The sequence below is a fragment of the Dermacentor andersoni genome, chromosome 2, assembly GCF_023375885.2.
Source record: "Dermacentor andersoni chromosome 2, qqDerAnde1_hic_scaffold, whole genome shotgun sequence".
Taxonomy (NCBI): domain Eukaryota; kingdom Metazoa; phylum Arthropoda; class Arachnida; order Ixodida; family Ixodidae; genus Dermacentor; species Dermacentor andersoni.
In genome coordinates this window covers 64,367,005-64,384,493 of record NC_092815.1, presented here as the reverse complement: position 1 = coordinate 64,384,493, position 17,489 = coordinate 64,367,005, and the positions used below count along the sequence as shown (strand labels likewise).

General features: G+C 46.6%; 1 protein-coding gene across 1 annotated transcript in view; it reads right to left on the bottom strand.

The window, feature by feature from the left end:
- LOC126542200 (polypeptide N-acetylgalactosaminyltransferase 1-like) overlaps window positions 1–14,541 on the bottom strand; it is a 53,462-nt gene extending 38,921 nt beyond the window's left edge. Inside the window, exons 1-2 of the mRNA XM_050189155.3 lie at window positions 13,679–14,541; window positions 12,947–13,116 (exon numbers count right to left, since the gene is read on the bottom strand). Coding sequence (XP_050045112.2) covers window positions 12,947–13,116; window positions 13,679–14,139 — 631 coding nt within the window. The 5' untranslated portion in view covers window positions 14,140–14,541. The remainder of the gene's footprint in view (window positions 1–12,946; window positions 13,117–13,678) is intronic.
- Window positions 14,542–17,489: the final 2,948 nt, after the last annotated feature.

The following is a 17,489-nucleotide window of genomic DNA, read 5'->3' as shown; positions in this document are numbered from 1 at the left end:
GTGTTCATAAGGTCGATTGAAAAAGTGCGAACTAGACACAGACATACAAAAAAGAACCACACGCACACAGGCACTATACTTGCAACTTTTGATTCTTGCAGCCATTTTTATGTCTGTGTCCAGTTCGCGCTTTTTAATAATCCTTACAAAACTGGCAGTTTCGTTTGTGCTTACGTGAAACTTTTTCCAGTATTTGCATTTTTTTTAAACTTCCATCGCTTCAAATTGTTACGCTGCTCTATATTACGCTGTAGCGTTACCTGCGGCGACAAATACACTCTGAAAGACAGCCGTTCTTCCCGCGTTAAAGACAGAGTCCATCGTAACTTCCTTTGTCAGCGAGTAACGGCTTGTCTCGTATTTTCTCGCGCACCCAAATGGCATACGTTTACTCCGCATGCGCCAGTTACAGTTAATGTAACTCCAGATGGCGGGTTCCAACAGCTCGAGCTAAATATAGGACAATCGGTTACTCCCGTGCACAAAGGAATCGCTAACGCTTTATCTTTCTATTGTAGAAGACAGAATCGCCTTTTAGTTCTAGTCAGGGCATAAAGTTTAATCCCGCCGTAGCTTCTTGCCGCTTCCCTCCTTCCCACCGCCATCCACTGGAGAGAGTGGCAAAGACGGGATTGCGGGGGGGGGGGGGGGGGGTGCATTGTTCGTTTTCTCGACGCTCAACGCGCCTGTTCTCGTCAGGTCAGCGTAGCTAAGAGACAACATTGGGCTAGGCCAAATCTTTGGTAAGGAGAGCTCATGGTCTGCAACGAAACAACAGCTCGGACATTTACGCTGAATGAGACAATCACGGTGTCTGCACTCTAGGAACCTTTCACCCCTCCCATCCTTTCGCACACGTACAAAAAAAAAGGGGGTGGGGGGGGGGGGGGGAGGGTTGCGCGACGTTGCACGTCGCCATCCAAATAGGAGAGCCTTTTGCGCAACCCCAACCTGACGCAAAAGGAGGCCGCCTGCGCGCGTTCGCGACGCAATTCTCTGCGGCGCCTATAACGGCATCTCACTTCAAACGGACCCCCATGCGAAAAAATTAAAGGCAGGCGCGGTTAGTGACGTCGTCCGGTGACACTGCCGCTGCTCCCGCACAAAAGCCAAACGAGGAAGGCGCGTACAATAGGGGAGAACAAAAAAAAAGAATAGAGGAGAGATAATGAAGGCCCACGGGTGCAATGGTGTAACGCGCGCTTTACAGCGGCGCGCAGCTGCAGGTATATAGTGTGCGACATCTGTGCTCGAGTCAAGGCCACAGACTCAACGGGCCCGCTTAGCATTCCGGGCACGAGGAGGACCGGTGGCCGAGCGCAGCCTCTCTTTTTCGTTTTTTTTTTCTTCTTCTTTTTTTGCCATGGAGACAGCATATAATGTTGTGCAATGCGGTAAAGGGGAATCCGCACGGCGCTCGAAAAGCTTGTCCGACGCTGGAACGCATTCCAGACGAACGGGGCCGGACATGCACGAGTCGATGTACAGAGCGACCGCTTTACACCATTCCAGACTTCGCGAGCGCGATCGATTAACGACGCCGGCACAAAAAACGCGCCGCCATGACGTCAGCAAACGCAGCGGCATCGTAGACTATAGCGACGTACTTAGCGACGTACTTAGCGACGCAAAGAGCTGCACACTGCGCATATGCAGAAGATCCCCTGTATCGACGCGATGGAGGTACCATCAGCACAAATTGAAATGCCAACAAAAAATAACTGATCAGAACGCCAGTTACGCGTAATGACATGCAAAGTGCAAAGTACGATCGCTCTATACAGTGTAGCCGCTTTCTAAGCATGGAGTAGTCCGAAGTGTGCGTTTTGGGGTCTGAATTGTTACAAATGAAGGTGAACTTGGATACGGAATGTCGCGGCAGTAGTAGTTTCGGAATTGTTCGCGTTTTAATTTAGGCTGATAGGAAGTACACTTTGGAGTCACAGAAGGGCTCGACGAATAAGCTCAACCATCGCTGTGTCATAAATTAATCGCGCCCATGCTTCCCGACAGCTACTACAACGAAGTCATTCTGGTGATCGGCCGTTGCACGACCACACTGGCTCATTTCAAGGCGGCTACTTACACAGGCTACTTTAGGTAGGCCATTTTAACAGCAGCTCTCAAACGCCAATAGAAGACTATTAGCGCGGGAGCTCTCTAAGGCGGCACGGCACACGAAACATATTTAGGGCGCATTCCCGGCGCGTGATGCCCACGCCGAAATCACGGCTGCATGACGTCACGCCCAGCCTGTAGTATATACAGGCTTGGCGAACAGACATCTCACTGTACAGAACAGCTAGAAGAACCCAAAATCATAAAGGTATACACGGCCAACCACTTGTTGCTACAGACGAGACTTACGAAGGTGACATGTGCATGCACGAGGGAAGCTATTATACCTAAAGCTACATAATATATATGTATATATATCCCGACGGAACGGCATACTCATTAAGAACTTAAGAAAAAGACAACAACGGTGTTTGATTACTGTTTGATCAACGTACAGCAACAATATGTATATGTGAGGGAGTGCGCGTGGCGGCATCACCATCAGCCGCCGTTTCATTTACTCTCACTCGCTACCGCCCAGAATACGCGGTGTTTGTCAAACTGACAGCAACTGTCAAAGCAGCATAGGTAAAGGGTTCCGCTAAAACAGCGCCCAGGTGTTGGGATCGATCTTTTGAATTCATCGACGAAGTTCTTTCAAACTGAAAGCGCTCAGGTGATGCAGCCTGACAGCTTGCAATTTTCATTTCCGGATGGCAAACGTTTATATCATATTTGCTGAGCATAAACGCTCAGCAAATACTGCGTTTTTCTGGTAATAGGCAATGCACATAACATGGCAGCAATTACGAGCTTCCGGCTCCGCAAACACTTCCGTCGAATAGAATCCGCAATAGCATGGCCTTTGAGATTTGCGTCAGTTTCTGAGAGAGACCAGTCACCGCGCCGTGGATTTGGACACCTGACCCACCGGGGTTGCTTAATGGCCTTGGCGTTACGCTGCTAAGCACGAGGTCGCGGGATCAAATCCCGGCAGCGGCAGCCGCATTTCGACGGGCGCGAAATAAAAAAAAATAAAGAAAAAAAAACCACCCGTGTACCGTGCATTGGGCCCACGTTAAAGAACCCCAGGTAGCCAAAATTAATCCGGAGTCCCCCACTACGGCATGTCTCATAATCAGATTATGGTTTTGGCACGTAAAACCCAAGAAATTATATATAATTATTAATATAGTTATTCTTACATGATTCAACACTATCTACTCGCCCAGAGTGGGAGAACTATAACCCGTTAGATTCGGTACCAGCATTGTTCCATTTATGAGCGATCACCTGCTGGTTGGTACTGTCAACGCGCCGCAATCGACTTTGCGATTGAAAGCGGCAAAGCGAATTCGCATGGACAAAGAACTGTAATGCTATTGGCCGAACAAACGCTCGACATACAAGTGACCTTTATCATATTCATCTTGTCTTTATCTCCTCCTCAGACAAAACTCTCTAAGGGGGGAGAATTGCAGCTAAAGCGTGTGGCCATTTGCATGCATCACCGATGTCGTACAACACAATCCCCAAAGTACCCTCGACCCGCGTTGTTCTTTCTGTTGCTTAGTGCGCTGTGGCCGGCGTTGCTTATTATTTTTTTTTTTCAAAGATATCATTTAAATACATGAGTAACGCTTCAAGGCACTTTGCGAGAGCCAGACAGAAATATATCCAGTTAGTTAATAACCCGGCACATATGCTCGGTTATTAAAGCAATGCCAGCCGGTGCACGCAAGCGCTCAGCGTTCACCTGAAATGCGCGTCATCTCGAAACAAACATCACAGCAGCAAAACTACACCTCTGCAAACCACACGGCATCACCACGAGGGCCTGCGGCACAAGTATATACTCTTAAAAAAGAAACAAGTACAATTGCTAACATACACGGATCGCACAGAAAATGTGACCCAAAGTTCAAGGACACTAGAAGGATTTCAAGGATGCCGAAGGCCAAGACTCAAGGAGGGGCAAACAAACCTTATTCGTACACATACACTGAAAAATAATGGAATCTCCTTAGCTGCAAGTTATTGTAGCTAAGCAACTGCTAAGTTGGACACAGGCTCCAAGCCTTTCAGGGTGAATTTCTAAGTTGACTTTTCCATAGTAGTGATGTCGATCACCTTCTGCATGATGGTTAGTAGTGTCCGACTTAAGCCAGACACACTCCTTGCGGTAAAGCCAAATGGCCGAAACGTACTTTCTGTCAGGTATTCCTAGAGGGCTCGAAAATAGAGTCATAATGGCTGCGATGTGAACCAACTAGCAAAACAAATAAAATGGTGGCACGCTTTGGTTACTTGATCTGGCTTCGTCTGGCTCTACGACGGCAACGGTGATTTAAACAAGCCTGTTGATGGCTGTGGTTCACAGGTTTGCTCACTCAGCATCATTCAAGAAATTGTAAGCCATATTAGTTAAAGCCTTAAGATTGTCATTACACGGGAAAACACATCGCAGGTTGAACTGAGGTTAGTTGCATTTACGAAGATCCACATCAATTATCGGTCCCTCGCGATACTATAGGAGGACAGTGTAAATCTAGCAACATATATAAAGTATTAGTGAGCGAAGGAGTTAATACCATTTTACGAACATTTTTCTAAGAGTGTAGCCGTCAATGCGTTCTTTACTAGTGACTGCCACGCATCGCTCGCTTTCCCGTCGCTTTGAGAGGAGTTGCGCTCGCATCGATGTTGTAACCTGGCAGCTGAGAACTTGAGGCAAGACCAAGAACTGCGGGGGCCCGGGAAATCACTTCACTCGAGGCCACTGATGGTGGTGAGCTTTATGCGGTCGAGCATCGAACCCCTTCCTACACGTGAACACTAGTGTGAGTGAACACGTGAACACCCACCAACACCACACTCGGGAAAAAGAAAGAGAAAGCACGTTTCTGTTCAGCCCACTGTAGATGTGCAGGTTACAAGTCGACAACCCCTGAAACCAACAACGGTAGCAGTGCACTCTGAGAAGGACTTATCGGAAGACTTGCCAAGCCAACACCAAACGGTAAACATCGGCAAAGCCTATGTCAAAGAAGGCGACGATAAGCTACCTACAGCGGTGTCAGACGACTCACAAGAGCCTTTCGGAAGATTGCAAAGACGTGTTAAAAGTGGAAGTGACAACAAGCGATAGCGAAACGATGCACGGCGAGTTTGGTCGTTACGCTCGATGCGTCCACGCACGAGTGACGACCGCATCTATACGTCACAGCTGGATGGCTGACGTATGTTACGTCTCTGAATCTCTTGGTAAGTGTTCTGAATCAGTAGTTGAAGGAGCCATGGATTTTGTGGCTACCACGTTCATATCTGCTTCACGCCCTCACTACTAATGCGTCAACAAACACAGCCCTGTCTTTCCTCACCTCATCTGCCCACTCGTGTGTCGCCGGCCCGGCACATCAACCACGTCACAAGATGTCCAAAAGTGGCCCCTTCGCATCTGCTCGGTTGTGCTCTTGAGCACACGCGGCGATCTTCTCAAAAAGCTAGTTGGCGTTGCCCCGATAGAAGTGCTGCAGTGGCCTAATGTTTAGAGCACCGGGTTGCTGCGCTGGAGGACCGAGGTTTGATCACTACCCCCCCGCACCCCCCATCCCATCCGAGGGGCACTCAATTCAAATTTATGAGAGCTATTCAGCAAGGCAGCAGCAGCAGCAAAGTCCGATGAGGATTCGCAGGGAAAGCTTATCGTTGAAAGAAAAAACAAACCTACAGAGGCGTCCTAGCGGAAGGCTACACCTTTTATCGGTTCACGCGCGCTCTTGCATTTCACTTTCCCCAGAATGCGGCCGCCGCGTCCTTGACCTCGAAAAGCCATGTACTTCGGCGGTTCTAATTTGGAATAAATACCGCAGCATGGACGTTCCGAAACCAACTTTAGAGCGGGCTGTTTCACAACGTTCTGCAGCGAAGGCCACCACTGGCGTCAGCCAATTATATACAGCATATAGTATAGCGCAATAACAGATTGCACGCGTGTCCTCGCGCAATATGTCTCGCCACGTCACAGCGTCGTCGGATCGACCTCAAAGACTGTCTCGGTGCCAGAGCATAGCTTACACTCAACGCCAATGTTGCCACAGGCCATTAAAAAAAATAGTGAATTTCTTACTTTTGAAATCAATAGATTCTTTATGCTGGCGAAATGGGCTTTCTTTAACGAATTTTTCCCGACACCGACACACTGCTTACTGTTCAACAAAATCTGATACATGCGAAGCAACAACACAATACCATCACCACCAAAATGTTTGGCGCAGTGTGTGGTTTGAAAAACCACTCGACGCACAAGGAATCTGGAAAACCATAACTATTAAAAAGACGCCCTGTTCCAATATTGAAACCAGTTTAGAAGGGCCTCAAACGACCTCTGATACTTGATATGGGAATGGGTGGAAGAGAAGGGGTAAACAATGACCAACGGTAAGTCAGGTGCAGTGTTGTCAACTTTTTCCGAGCGTGTCACTAAAGTGAGACAAATGAGTCGCTAAATGTTCAGTGAAGTTTGCCCCAACGTCTCTAAACCTATCGAGTGAACTTTATATAATGTAGGCGTTTTCTGGAACACTACAAGAAATATTAACATGACGTAACGCACCTATACATAGTATGCACGTACGTCATTCAATGATACTCCGCGACTTCCGGTTTACGGCAGCGCCATGTTGGGGAACCTATATATAGGCCCATAGAGTTTCTCACTACATTTCCTAGAGGGAAATCTGGCGCTGCTGCGCTGTGGTATGCATGGGAATGCCGGTATATTGTGACTTCGGATTGTCATCGTTCTCGGAGAGACAGGACACCTTGAAGACGCTCTTAGCAAGTACTGTTCCGTCTGTCACAATGATTCACTTTCTACTAAAACAGCACGTGAAAAGCTGTTTTAGCCTTATTATTACGCGAAAGCTTCTTTTGTTTAACTATGAGAACGTGTTATTGCGTGTACGACTATATGTTACGTAAAAAGTATCAGCGGGCCGCTAAAGTTGGAGGACAGACGACAAGATTCGCGTTCACTTTGAAACAGTTGGTCGTCTGTTCTTGCTTTTCTTCGCTTGGTTATACATTGTAGGTGAGTAAGGATGTCATATGCGTGAATGGAAACAATTTATGAAGATCTTACTTTGAGAACGCGTTATTTGTGTAGCCGTATCCACGTTTTAGACGAAGCCTCTTACAACACCAGTCAACACAAGCCTCGCAACACATATACCGTCATTCCCATGACGGCACAGCGCCCCTTAAGAAACTCCCATAGACGGTGGCGCCAGATTTCTCTCTAGGTGTTATAGTGAGAAACTATGTATAGGCCTATGCGCGCGCCTGTTAATAAGGTACCCCAAGATGGCGGAAGGTAGCGGAAGCAGACAACAGCAGCGGATGTGACGTCACGTGCATACTATGTATTAAAGCATCCCAAGTTTGTCTATACTCGAGGACAACTCTCTGCGGCCAGAGAGTTTCATATTACCATAACTATGGAGGGAAATCTGGCGCTGCTATCGTTCAACCATCAAGGGAATGATGGGAAGTAAAGGCTACGGATTGGTATTTTGTTGACTGGCGAACTAGTCTGCAGGTATTTTTTGGGAGTTTTGGTTTCGCTCCAAGCGCAACTGCTGTAACCCGTAGTGGGACAGTGCGACGCGAAGCTCTCTGATTTTGTTCTGTTGCTCGAAGTGGCGACAGCGCGCTGTGCCAGCAGCTGGGACGATGTTTGTGTTGAGGTGTGGTGTCGAAGCCCTGACGAGAAAGCGAGTGCATCGTAAACGTTGAAAGAACGTGTTTTGACCGTTTTGACCTTGGTTTGTTAAGTGCGTTAGGCTGGCGCTGTAGCGTTACGTGCTTTATGAAACTTCAGAAGAGCAAAAACTGACACACGACAGACAGTTGTACTTCTAGCGGCTTGACAATCAAATTTTATTGAGGGCTTCATTGCGCATTGCTCGTTTATGTGCTCATATAGATCTGTGTTTCAGGGCATTTGAGAACACAAACTTGCTGGTTGCTGCTTCCTGGCTGTAGTGTGTTGTCGCAAAATGTGAAAGTGCAAAGCCATGCTATAACAGCTGCTGGTGCATGCTTCAGAAGCGGTACGTCAATATAAAATATTGCGAAGCATGCTCGCAAGAGGCGAAAAGCGTCATAGCTAGCACTCCAGAAGATGTGCTTACAGGTTCAGCAATCGTGACAGCCGATGCAGCCTTTCGAAAGACCGAGAGAGTTCGCAAGTGCCTGTCGTCTGCGAGAAAAGTCTCGCATTCGCAGTGAGCAGGCGTCGTAGCAGACGACACTTGTATGTAGAATTACTCTCAAAGGCGCAAAACTTTCTCCCACTACAAAATATTTATTTGCATAAATACTTGAGTATTTTTATTAAGTACATGCATAGTTGTTAATGCTGTTCTAAGAATGAATAAATAATTATTCTCTGGCGCTAAATCGGGAATAGAATTGCAGAGGAATGCGTACTCTGGTGGTAAACCGCGCTTCAATCTCAAAGTCATACAAAGTTTATGTAATGTGTTGTGCACTACGGAGCATAGCTACGGAGGAGGTTTCTTGTAGGCATTTGTCCCTAGGCGTGCCAAGTATTATAAGCGTTGGGCGTGCCGGCATTGCGGAGTGGGGTCGAGTTTGTTTACGCTCAGTCGCTCAATGCCGGCGCGGTAAAATAGGTGAAGCAGCGGACACTGACGCCCGATTTGGCGACCGCTGTGTCGGACAGACTGTCTCGCACCTGCGGCACTCGCGCTAAGTCAGTCGTGGCGGATCATAGCTTCCTCGCGCCTGACGGCGATGTACCTCGTAAATAACATCACAGATGTTGTAAATAACAACATCTGTGATTGTGGGAGCAGTAGCGACCGCAACAGAGCCAGAGCTGCATATATTGAAAATCTAGAAGGCAGAGTGCCTTAGCAACCGCGGTTGAACGCAGGTGGCTGAAAGGCTGCCGGTGACGATGACTGACTCAGCACCAGCGCCGCAGGCACGAGAAAGTCTGCCCGACGTACTTTCAGAGCAATGCCTCCTTTACTAGATGCCTGCCGCGTGAGCTTAGAAGTTGGTTCCGGCCGCTCTCCTCTTTCCTCTTCTCCACCCGGGTCAGCTGCGAGCGCAAGTTGCGGCGACATATCGTCCTGCCGAACAAACAATATGCGAGACCCTCTTGCTTTTCAAGCACAGCAGAATCCAACTGTGTCGCCACCGTCCTGGTCAGCACCAATATTAGCTTTTCCTCTCGCTTGAAATACTATCACGCAGTTACAACACGAAGTCAGTGATCTATATATATATACAAAGATCTGAAGGACTGCACGACGGCGCCGACATACGAAAAATTAGTGAACTAAATACCAGTAATAGGAGGCGCGTTTATTTCATCAATTTTTCCTACGTATATAGCCGCTGCCGTGTACGGCGAACTCCCTGTCGCAACTCATATTGAGCGCGATGTTACGTGTAAATGTCGCTTCTCCCTGCATGTCAAAAGGCATGAGATTTGCCACGGTGGCTCAGGGGCTGTATATGTGTGTATACATAGCGCTGCTATTCAGCCCAATGTCGCGGGTACGTGTCCCCTTGAGACAGAATGCGAACACTGCAGTGTCATTTTGGTACCGATTAAAGAACGCCGAGCAGTCAAAATTGTTTCATTGCACGTCACTACCCCTTTCCTTACATGGACCATGCTACCCGCTGTGGTTGCTTAGTGGCTACGGTGTTGGGCTGCTAATAACGAGGTCGCGGGATCGAATCCCGGCCACAGCGGCCGCATTTCGATGAGGACGAAATGCGAAAACACCCGTGTTTTAGGAGCACGCTATAGATTTGGGTGCACGTTAAGGAAGCCCAGTTGGTCCAAATTTCAGGAGTTCCCTTTACTGCGTGCCTCATAATCAGATCGTGGTTTTGGCACGTAAAATCCCAGAATTTTTTTTTTTTTAATTTAGGGACCATGCTTTGTAACGATTCTCTACATTTTAGATTCTTATCACCTTTCGCTGTTATGTAGCTTGCATGGCGGCACGCTTTCGTTACTCGGATATCGGCCACTCGCCGCGTGTGTGACAGGCAAAAATTTAAATTCTGGCGTGTTACGAGCCAACACCACGAACAGATTATGAGGCCCGTCGTAGTGGGGTACTCCGGATTAATTTTGACCACCTGGGGCTCTTTAAAGTGCGCATAATGCACGGTACATGGGCTTTTCTGCATTTCGCCCCCATCGAAACGCGGCCGCCGCGGCCGGGATTCGATCCCGCGACCTCGGGCTTAGCAGAGCAAACGCCACAGCCACTACGCCACCACCGCGGATGGTCGGTGACAGGAAATGAATAGAAGCGAAGGAAAAGAATCCTTAAATAATAAAGCCCCAGATATCGGTCTTTATTTTAGTAGGTTGAAAAGATAATAAAAAAAAAGCAAGGCAAAGAAAATTGAATTGTCTAGCAACTAGCACACATGCTTTTCCTGTTGTTTGTACTGTACAAGAAATGTGTATGTGTACAGCGAACTTGTCGTGTGACCAGGCGAACGAAAAATGTGAACGAACATCTAAATATGGCAGGGATACATGCACTTTGTTGTCATAGTAGCAATGATGAATAGCCATTCCTAAGCCTCATGTGCTGGTTGCAGCATCAGCAGTTTCTGTTGCAGCATGTCATGCATTACCGTGATCCACCTTAATGAAAAAATGCAAGGGAAAACAAAGAAAGAAGTAAAGGTCTAAATCTAAACTGAAATGAAGCAATATATAATCTTGCACAGCCCAAGCTGCTATACATGGATTGCTAGTAAAATGCCCGTCTGTTCACAACAAATGTCCACGTTAAGTCCTGCAATGAATGCCCACTCCGTTCTCTGCCTTCCATGTCATGTGTCAGCAGCAAATGCAAACTGACCTCAGAAGCTGCCCCTTCTCGTTGCTGAGACCCCCTGGCCGCATCATTTTTCTTTTACACCAATGACTTCATGGAAGCAAACGCGTATAAGAATAAAAAATAGAGTGACAAAATGTGAGACAGTGCAATAACAAAGAAAACAAATACGCAGAAGCTACCTTTAACACCTAAATTACATGCCTAAGTGCCCATCTCCACTAGGGCACAAATGATTTAAACAACACAGTGCAAGTCAACAACGCATTGTGATCCTCTTAACTGATGCTGTGTATTTCACTCCATTCCAAAACAACTGCGTATCCTTTTTGTGGTGTTCATTATAAACTGTGCATGTAAAAGACAGAAAATGGTTTGCAGTTCCCGCAGAAGATGCGATGTCAATATTGCCTATCTGTCATCCAAACAGCACACCTCTCCATTTTTTTCCCCGACTGCACTTATTTTCAGTTTCATCAAGCTTTGAGATAGTAGACAATGCTCAAGAACCACTGAACATTATGTTGTCTCCTGCGTTCTGTGTAAAATATTTCTGCAACATGTTGTATGTATAAGAATTGCCAGCTACAGACAACTGTATCACAAGAACTAAAGCAGAGCTTTAAACTTGCGGTATGTTTTTCTGTCACATGGCACCTCTATGCAAAATATTGTGCTATTCGAATATGGAAATATCGAACTTTAAAACAATATAACATCAGAAGAGAGTGAAAATGTGAAAGATAATACGATTGCTTAATTTTTTTTAATACAGTTAAATCCTCACAATTTTTGGCAATTACCTTTAGTTTTGGGTAATGAATGCAGCAGACAAATTTCACAGACACTCAGTTACATGCATAATGTTACCTCTCATTGCAAACACAGCACCAACTACAATAATGATCAGAGGCAATTAAACTGCAGCACTATTCAGCTCAATTTTGTGGGTTTGTGCAGATACAAAAGCATCTGTGCACAAGCATATTTGTGTAGAGGTTAAAGAATGCACTATGATGAATACAAAAGCATTTCCTTCAAACATCATCTAGGGCTTACCAGGTTCACAACTTTAATTTTTGTTATTGTGAACCATTCTTGTTCTAAATATTTGTGCACAATGTTATTTTGCATTATGTAAATCTGGAAGCTCTCCCTTTCAGCTAAATGAAGACATAGTGCCTTTCTGAGCAGTCATGCTGAATATCTGCTGTGCCCTGGCCGTACACACGGAAGAGGACACTTATTGCCACCAGTGCCACTCAGCCCCTGGTTAAATGAAACATATACAGGTTGCACTTTTTTCTCTCTCTTCAAATGCATTCTTTTAGGTTGTGCCCCATATAGCAGATGTAATAAGAGAATTTGCGGTACAGCGTGTGGCCCCCTGATCGTCAGTGTTGCCTAACTGAAATGCTGTTCGTTGACCTTGTCATTTCTTGTAGATAATGGGAACGGTAAAACTGCAAGGCAAGAAGTGCTACCTTGTTTTCTATGACTGACAAAGGAACAAACAGCTCCTTGGACCCACTGATCCACATAACCTTGATCTGTTATTACATAGCAGCATGTTGTGACACGAAGAAATGGCTTATGACGTGAAAAGAGCAACTATCAATGTCAGCTGTCAATGATACCTGTAATGCCAGTCTTTCTAAATGCATCTGACGAATGTGCACAGACAAGCAACATCAGATGCCCTCATACAGCCTGCAACAAAAATAACTGATGGAGTTTTTCTCTGCAATGTTGCATATACTAGGCTATGAGGGATGCCACAGTTGATTCAAATGCACATGTGTACACATGCACACTTACGCATAAGATTACTAAAACGCACCAAGTATAATTAAGTTCAATCTTATCGCGTGAAGAGGAAGCAAAACGACGTCAGTAGGAATTTCGATAGGCAAGTGTGACCTAAACAGATCAGAAAAGATGTTACGAATGTGAAATCGCCCGCTTGTAATACGTGGACTCACCAATTTGGCTGTTGTCATCGACGAGGATGATTTCCCTCAGCATGCGACGGGGGGTGCGGTTTATCACGCTGTACACTGTTCTCAGGAGCGCCGAGAAGAGTTCGTCGGTAAAAATGATCACCACGGAAGCGGTGGGGAGTCTCTCAACGTCATAGTTCGCCCTCCGGCAGCTGCGGAAGAGAGAAGCAGGAAAACAGGGCAGGTGACATTCGATAACGGTGTCAGCGACGCCGCGTTTGCTCACATCCTGCCCAAGGTGATCCCGATCAAGTTACGCAACGGTGACGCTAACAATACAGAATTAAGTCCGAGTAGCAACAAGAAGCGTCGAGTGTCCTGCTGGCGGTCGCGTTCTGTCGCAGGTACTACGACTACGTATCATCAACGGGCCATTTGACACAGCCTCCCGTACGGGCAACAGCTACGTACTGTACTAGTATTACCTGTACCGCTACACCTCCTCGAGTTACACAACACAGCTACACCGCCAACAAATAGCAAACGCTCATCCCATGGATAGCACATGGCGTAATTGGAGAAAATATTACGTGAGAACGGACGGTGAATGAAGCTGAACGATCGAAATAAAATATTTTCTTGGACTTACTTTCCTACGTTCGAATGGTTGCGCGCGCGTCAGAGCAAACGCGAAGATCGCGGAATTCGCTCACCGGAAATCATTCAATGTACGCGAACGCCAATTAAACAGAAGTGACGAAGTTCAAATCCTACCTGCGGTGACGACGGTCACCCAGCGTCCTATTTAACGGTAAGCGGTCGCAAACGTAGGCGTTGAAGCCAGCTCTCGAGAATTCCTTGTCAGCCCTCTCTTTTTCGGAGCCCTTCAGGCTCACTCCCGCGCCGTCCTTGCCCCAGTCTTCAATGAACCTTCCGAAGAATTCAGTCTCGTCCGGGTCGTACACGTTCGGGAGCAGCGGGCTATCGTCGCCGTGGTAGCGCGGTGCTTGGGCCTTCTGCACCTCGGCGTCCCTCGCGGTGGCAGCCAGCTTTCCACGGTCATCGCCAGCTCCGGACTTCGGAGAAAGCCGTTCTCGGAAGACGATCCGATCGTCGAGGTGGTCATCGGAAGTGGTCCGGCTTCGAAGCAAAAGCACTGTGACCCCGGCGACTGCTAGCACCGAGAGGAGACGAACAAGAGTGGGTCGACGGCGCCGCGAGAAGAGCAGGGCCATCGTGCTCTACGCTGCCCGCGGCCCATCAAACTGCGAAGCCGAGGAACTGAGGCGACGCGCCGAGCCGCGACAGGTGTTCCCTCGTGTGGACGTAACGCGGCATTCTCAAGATCTTCGACATGACTACGAAAACACACGTGGCACACACCCAGCTGGCCGAGTGGAGCGAGCAGCGCGAAGCGTCAGTAGGAGCACGCGAGGGCAGCGACTCACTTGACATCGGCGGGAGCGAAAGTCAGCGCAACACGCAGCGAGACAACCATGTTTTTTGCTGGCTGGACGAATGAAATAACAGCCTCGCGGAAGCTCTCGTTTTCTTCGCATCGAGGTAGCAGCTTGCGCCATCTACCGGAGTACAATTAAATTTTCATATTTCTCGCGTTTTTTTAACAGTATGTGATTCTTAAAGGCAGAAAATTGAAGAAATAAGTGCAGATAAAAGCAACTGCAACACCAATGCATTTGGACGGGCACTTTGAAAATGGATATCTCGGAACTGGTGCTGTACAGAGAATTCGTTCCAAGTGGATACGCCGTGCGAACTCGGCGGCGTATATTGAAATATGTGGTGTAAAGAAAATAACTAAAAAGTTAATTATCGTAATTACGTAAATTATTCAATTGCACATTTTTATTTCTCGTAGAAGTAATGGCGCCTCATCGAGTAGTTTAGATCAAGGGTAAGAATTGTGCTATCTGCCATATGCAATCTTTTAAAATTTGGTGCAGCTAAATAAAAAACCCTGTCGAATCCCGGCTGCCGTGCGGAGACGATCGGTGAGGAAATTCAAAATAAATAAATAAAAATTGCGAAAAGTAGTACAGTACAAAATTCATGGGTTTCATTATAAATATGATATCAGAGCATAAGGTTAGTTACAAGTTGAGTTACCGAAGTGTCCGGAATAATTATAATTAGAAACCACTGAGACGATCGGGGACTAAATTCAATTTAATTCAGAAAAACAAAGGAAATACAGAACAGTACAAAATTTATGAATTCGATTATGCGTATGATATCAGAGCATACGTTTTGTTACAAGTTGAATTACTGAAGTATCTGCAATAATTATAATTAATTAGAAATCACTGAGACGACCGGGGACGAAATTCAAAATAAATCAGAGAAAACAGAAAAAAAAATGGCACAGTACAAAATTCATGGGTTTCATTACATGTATGATATCAGAGCACAAATGTAGTTACAATTTCAGTTACTGAAGTGTCTGGAATAATTAGAATTAATTAGAAATCGCTGAGACGACCGGGCACGAAATTCAAAATAAAACAGAAAAAAAATTAAAAAATAGTAAGGTACAAAATTAATGCAATATCAGAGCTTAAGTTTAGTTTCAAGTTGAGTTACTGAAGTGTCCGCAATAGTTATAATTAATTAGAAACCACTGATTACCGCACACCGAAGCACAGAATCGTAGACTTTAGAGACCCGCCACGTGCACTTTGGCGAAATTCCTGGAAACCCGGAAGTAGAAGCGGTAGTAATGACGTCACTAATGGCGTCACACGAAAGAAGGTGGGATGATATTTAACCGGCTAATTAATGACAAACATTTGCCTCCCAGTTCGGTTCGTGCGTTGCATTCGCCTAAAGTTAATTTAAAGGACACCAACGCTGAGGTGCGAGTGACACTACGAGTCACCTCTAAGTCAAAGATTAGGGTCACCTACCATTTTTTTTATTCTTACCTAAATTAAACATTTCTATACGACTGAACCCCTTCTCCCTAATCAACCGCCCTATAACCGTTGGCTTCTTCTCCAGTTCCCCGTAATGGGTGAGCACAATTATCCGAGAACAAAGCAGGCAAACAAAAATGGTGGTCTTCAAGGTTGGAGAAAGTTGTTGTCGCAGTAAATGAGTTGAGAACCGAAGGAATCATGGAAGTCTGCCGTCGTTCTTCTTTTTCTTTCTTTTGTAGCATACCTATCCCTAAAGTTCACGAAGCTGTAGCCTGACTGGAGGAGCCGAGATGAGAGCAAACATAATGCCCATAATGCGCAGGCAGTAGCGACGTCAGGCCTACAATTTTTCTTTGTCACGTGCAAAAGTTCCACCTGCTTTAACTACTGCTGTGAGCTCTGTTGCTACCAAAGAAACGAACTTCATTGCTTTTCCGAGATATCGTAGGTTTACATTCAGTCTCTGAGAGTGAGTCAACAAAGAGCCAAGAAAGGAAAAGCATGGTGTTCGAAACAAGCGAATGCTCTCTTTGATACCCTACAGTGGAGTAATCTGATTATGTGATTACGGGGTGAAAAGAGAGGTAGGGGGATAAAGACACTCAGGTGCCATACGTGTGAAGGGGAACGTCAATAAACAAGCAAGCTCTCAACCAGTTAGCCACCAGACACTAGAAGGGCCAAGAAAAGTTGACAAAAATTTGATCTTTAGCAGTAATCATAGACTGTTAGTGTACACACACACGCCCGTTGACCACACAGTTATAAGAGGTTCAAGAGCTCACTGGTCTTCAAGAAACGCATGGATGATCTGTTAGCTTGTGCACACACGTCTTCCGTTGCCAGGGGGCCCATGATCTTTAACCTGGGAAATGAAACCTAATTGTTTCACAACAGAGATAGAGAAGGAAGTACTGATTCATCGACCAGAGTAAGATTCAGTTGACTAGCCTGTCAGGAGGTAAAGGAATAGAAAGACACGAGAGTAGAAGTAAAATTCCTGGACAACCAAGCACTTCTTATGAGTTGTGAATGCGAAAGCATTAATGTCCAATTGAACGCCGCTGAATAGTCCTTCGAGTTATGGACTCCTCGCGGGAAAGCGCGAGCGCGTTGAAACCCTTGGCCTACGCCTCCTAGAAAGCACAAGGTCGCTGCACTGAGATCCACGACGTCATGCTATACCTTGCCTGACTGCCACGGAATCTAACGGGGAAGCTCTCCATTAAGCCGTGGTGGTTTTGACGTCTCCGCTTTCGTCCCGTCTTGCTTGGCAATGGAAATTTCGATCCAAGTAGCATGACGTCATAAAGCGTAGTGCACAAACCGGCTACCTAGGAGGCGCCGGTTTAGCCCAGTGGGCAAGACACTCGGCTCTTGAGTGGGGGGGCAGGTTCGAAGCTCACTACCACCAACGAGGCAGCCCTCTCGAATTTTCTGTTTTCATACATGAAGTGATTTACAGCGATTAACAAGGCGCAGTTAGAGCGGAGGAGAGAGCTTGTGCGGGCAAGGAACGCGCGGGTAACACAGGCTCCGAGAGCGAGGGTGACGTGGTGTCGCCAAGGTCGATCCAAATAAGTCGCGAAGCTTCGGGGGAAAAGTGGTTCAGTGCAAATTGTCACCGACATCAGCAAGTGGGGGTTATG